The sequence below is a fragment of the Aplysia californica genome, unplaced genomic scaffold (genome assembly GCF_000002075.1).
Source record: "Aplysia californica isolate F4 #8 unplaced genomic scaffold, AplCal3.0 scaffold00031, whole genome shotgun sequence".
Classification (NCBI taxonomy): Eukaryota; Metazoa; Mollusca; class Gastropoda; order Aplysiida; family Aplysiidae; genus Aplysia; species Aplysia californica.
In genome coordinates, this window is record NW_004797301.1 from 2061329 (window position 1) to 2065632 (window position 4304).

The window sequence follows — 4304 nt, forward strand, 5'->3', positions numbered from 1 at the left end:
GACACTACACCCGGGCTCATTGTTAGAATGCCTGCTGTCGTGTGTGTTCGTCTCTAGTTTTACAGTCGTGTGTGTAGACTAACATTACAGGTTTGGTGTTTCACCACGTGTACACACACACACACACACATATACAAACATACGCAAGCTTACAATCACATGCATAATATAAAGGAGCAGAACAATATAAACAATAATAATCTTAAGCTAGATACAAACTCAATGTTATTCTGATGCATGCTCTAAGGTCATATGAATACTTATACAAGATGGTTAAGATGGAAGAATTTTGATGGACGATGGTGAAAATGACCTTTTGTATCTTTCTTTGATACAGATCAGAAGTCTAGGTCTTTTACTTCTGACTAATGTTTTTATTTGAGGGAACAAGGGATGTTTGTTGTCTACTTTAATCTTTATAGGGGAGTTTGAACATCAGAAGCGTGTACATTTCAGTGCAAGTTTGAGAGACAAATGCCTCAGACAAAATTAATTAGAACATCCATTTTACGTTACACCATTTACACGCATCCAAGTATTTTTACTCAACTGTTAAACAATCTTTTCCTTTTATCCTATTGGCCTGTAACACAATATTAATAAACTCACACAGCACAAGAATTGACTATAATATTCACTTTGGTTGAAATAGAGTAATCAATATAGGTAGTGAGATTGTAAACTTTTGTAAATATTTAAGCCGTGGCTCGATTCGGTATCGAGATATGAGACGTTTCTTTTTTGACTACATTATTATAGAGATTTCAAAATCATCAAAATTTCAAACTCGTTTTCTCGAAACTGAGACAAGTGAATATAGTCACTTCTCGCGCTCAGCCGTCGATATATTGAAGGTAGTTTTAATACGGCATCATGACCATTTATTGAAATAGGCAAGAAGAAAATATACAAAACTAGCCAAACTAAGCCTCATGAAATAAGTCACTACAAAATGAATGTAGCACTCGCAACCCTCCTCTCAACCTCCCGACCCCAGTGCTTTCTTGCCCTATCTCCATTTTTAATAACAGTGAAAACAGTTTTAAAAAACAGTGAGCTTAAGAAGTCAAATTTTCAATATTTAAAAAAAAAGGAGATACCACAAGAAAGCACTGGGGTCGCAAGCTGTTTTTAATTTATTTAGTAGAGGTCTTATGGCGCTCGCAACTGCATAAGGTCATATAAGCGCCAAGGGGTGGATGCCAACAGAGAAGCCTTTACAGGGAATCAGGCTTACTCTGCTCATCTCTCTAGCTTCAACAGCACAAAGTCTGTTTTAGACTTTTACGGCACCCCGGAAATAGCGGGTCACAAGAGTGTGACAAACATACAAAAGAAGTAGCGGAAAATGACAATAGTAAGGATAAGGAAAGAAAAAGCAGCAGTTCCCTGTCGTACATCAGGCACAATTATGAGCATGACATTGTTGAATCAGCCCATTTACAATTCTACACTGTATAAGAACGAGAAATGTCTCCCCTTTGGGAATGTCCTAAAAACACGTTAGTCAGTGGCACTGCCCCTGTGTGGAGGGGGGGGGGAGTCGCAAGCTGAAACTGATGTTAGGAAACAAACCTGAACTATCCTGTCTTGCTTCTCCGCCTCTAACCTGTTCAACATGAACTCCATCGTCTCTGCCAGACCGGCCTGATCCAATCCCAGCACCGACGGTTGAAACAAAAGTTCCGGCGCCCTGTTACAACAATAGAACTATAGTAACAACACCATAATATGTGAAGCAACGTGGAGAAATCAGGAGCTGGTCAAAATAAGGACAACGAAGAAACAGGCATTTTTCGTCAGTTTGGCAATTTTTATCAAATTTTTGTGTGTTTTGGTGCAACACCTTTTATGTTCATCTGAACACATTTCAAAGTGAATTTTACAGAAAAACGTTGATTAAAGGCACAAAATATGTAATTTTTCTGTTTTCAAGGGCTCTCAAGCTATTGAAGTTACCCAACTTTGGCGGCCATTTTCTCGCTAATTTTACCACTGAAACTAGGTGACCCCCACCTCCTTCAATTGCAAATATCTCGACTTGTATTGAAGATAGATGGGCGATTTTTTTCATTGAAAGCAAGACCCATGAACAAGCTTTAAGATGATACCAAAAGCTCCACTTTCCTAAAAATGACGATCGGCTGATCCCACCCCGTCGTGACACATATGAGTTACTTACATTGCATTTTGACACGTTTACACTATGGGTATTACATGAAAATAAGTAAAGTAAATTTGAAATAAGTTACATTTCATTGATCCCCGAGGGGGAAATTTTGAGTTACAATGGCAAACATACATACGTAAACGCATAATTAAAAATACATACATAACATAAATACATACATACATGCATACAAAAATAACAGAATACACATCGCAATACAGAACAATTTCACAAACATGCCATATAATATATAATATAAATATAATAAAATATAATATAACATAAAATATAATATTATAATATAATATAATATAATATAATATAATATAATATAATATAATATAGAGTATTTGTGTAACACAAATTCCCACTCAACAAGGAGTTCTATCCTGGCCCTATGGGATATTTGTTCAAATTTACACAATGAAAACCAGCTAAAATAATGCATTTACTGTATAGCTCAAATTACCACTCAACGGGGAGCTCTATCCGCTATACAACCTACAAATAAGGACATGTTCCAGCTCTTCAGGGGGGGCGGGGTGTTGTTGTTGAGGAAGAACAGTACCAGTGCAGCTGCGTTGTGCACTCACTTGATCCTCTTGAAGGGGCGGAAGGACACACACACACACACACACAGACACACACACACACACACACACAATAACTCACCTGATCCTCTCTATGCCTAGCTGCAGACGATACGACTCAGCCAGGGACAGCTCGCCCGACAGTCCACCCACGTCCATTTCTCTGGTGGTGGAACAAAACAATGCTATGAGGGGAAAGGGCTCGGTGTGATTCCAAATAATGAAATGGTACAGGTTTAACGCCCCTATCAACACTATCAGGCTGTTTACGAAGCGGGACCTACGAGTATAACGTCCATCTCTGACCTAATGGACCGAGCCAAGCCGGAAATTCGTGTAAAGTGCCTTTCCCAAGAACACAACGTCGGACTGAGCTGATGCATGAACCCCCAATCCCACAGTGCAATGATTAAGGGCCCGGTGGCCTAACCACTAAGGCTACTGACGCCAGTAACAACGTAATTCCAAATTCACCAAAACTCACTACAAAGAGCAAAAGCCAATCGAAGAGATCGGTCAAGTGCAAGATACGTGACAACCTGATCTCCAAATCAATCAACATCATTGTTATCATTTGCCTTTCTCACACCATGTGTCGGAATATAGGCCAACAACAGCAATAGATCGACAGTTAAGGCAAAAGTCATTCCAAATCTCCCAATCAGTCACTAGAAAAGGAAAGAGTCTACCCAGAAATCAATTTTCAGCATTTTCTTCGGCAGTTGGACTTCATGTGTAAATTCTTCTTTAATATCCAAAATCAATGAAACTTCAATCCAAATATCCAAATACCTTCACATCCCCTTCATTATCACTACCATCCATATCCTTTTTCACCCGGACAACAAACGTTGTTCTATCTTTTGTTTCTTTGTCTCATATACGAGGAAAAATATTCTCAGTAATGTCAGGTGAGTGAAATGACACGCAGTAAAAAAGGTTAAACAAAAATTCAATAGGAGGATAAAGTAGGACTGAAATGACACCCTCAAAGCCATTCTATCCAAAGTTGCAAAAATCACAAAGCTATTCTAGCTATTGAAAACTTTTAAAAAAAACCCACAAATCTATTCTAGCTATTAAAAAAAAGCTACGCATAAGACAAAATTATTCTATCAAAAGTTACAGAAAGCACCATCTCACCTATCTCCACCCCCACCCCCCTCCCCCATGCCTTAACACTTTGCGGTCACTCGGTGCAATAATGCGCTGGTGTGAAAATTACCCGTTCTGGTCACCAGGCCCGAGAAGTCCGTTGCAGTCACTCTCCTGGCTGGGTGACCAGATGGGGTATTTTGTACTGCTAGCTGTGTGACTGACTGAAAAGTGTTAAACAATACCACTGTAACAATGAAAGCTCCTGTGGCGTCCTTACTTCTGAAACTCGGGGTCATGAACTTTGAGCAGCGTCTCCAGCTCCTCCAGCTTCTCTTCCTCCGCTTCCGAGTCACTGGTGCCGCCATCTTTGTTCTGGACAAGAGCAACAAAAATGAATGAAAAGATAAATAAACAAAAAATTAAATAATTAAATAAATAAACTAATA

The 4304-nt window shown here is 39.1% G+C and overlaps 1 protein-coding gene across 1 annotated transcript in view; it reads right to left on the reverse strand.

Annotated features, from left to right (window-relative positions):
- LOC101862557 (actin-related protein 5) overlaps positions 1-4304 on the reverse strand; it is an 8369-nt gene that overhangs the window by 2564 nt on the left and 1501 nt on the right. Inside the window, exons 2-4 of the mRNA XM_005091548.2 lie at positions 4136-4230; positions 2843-2923; positions 1576-1693 (exon numbers count right to left, since the gene is read on the reverse strand). Of these exons, the coding sequence (XP_005091605.1) occupies positions 1576-1693; positions 2843-2923; positions 4136-4230 (294 nt within the window). The remainder of the gene's footprint in view (positions 1-1575; positions 1694-2842; positions 2924-4135; positions 4231-4304) is intronic.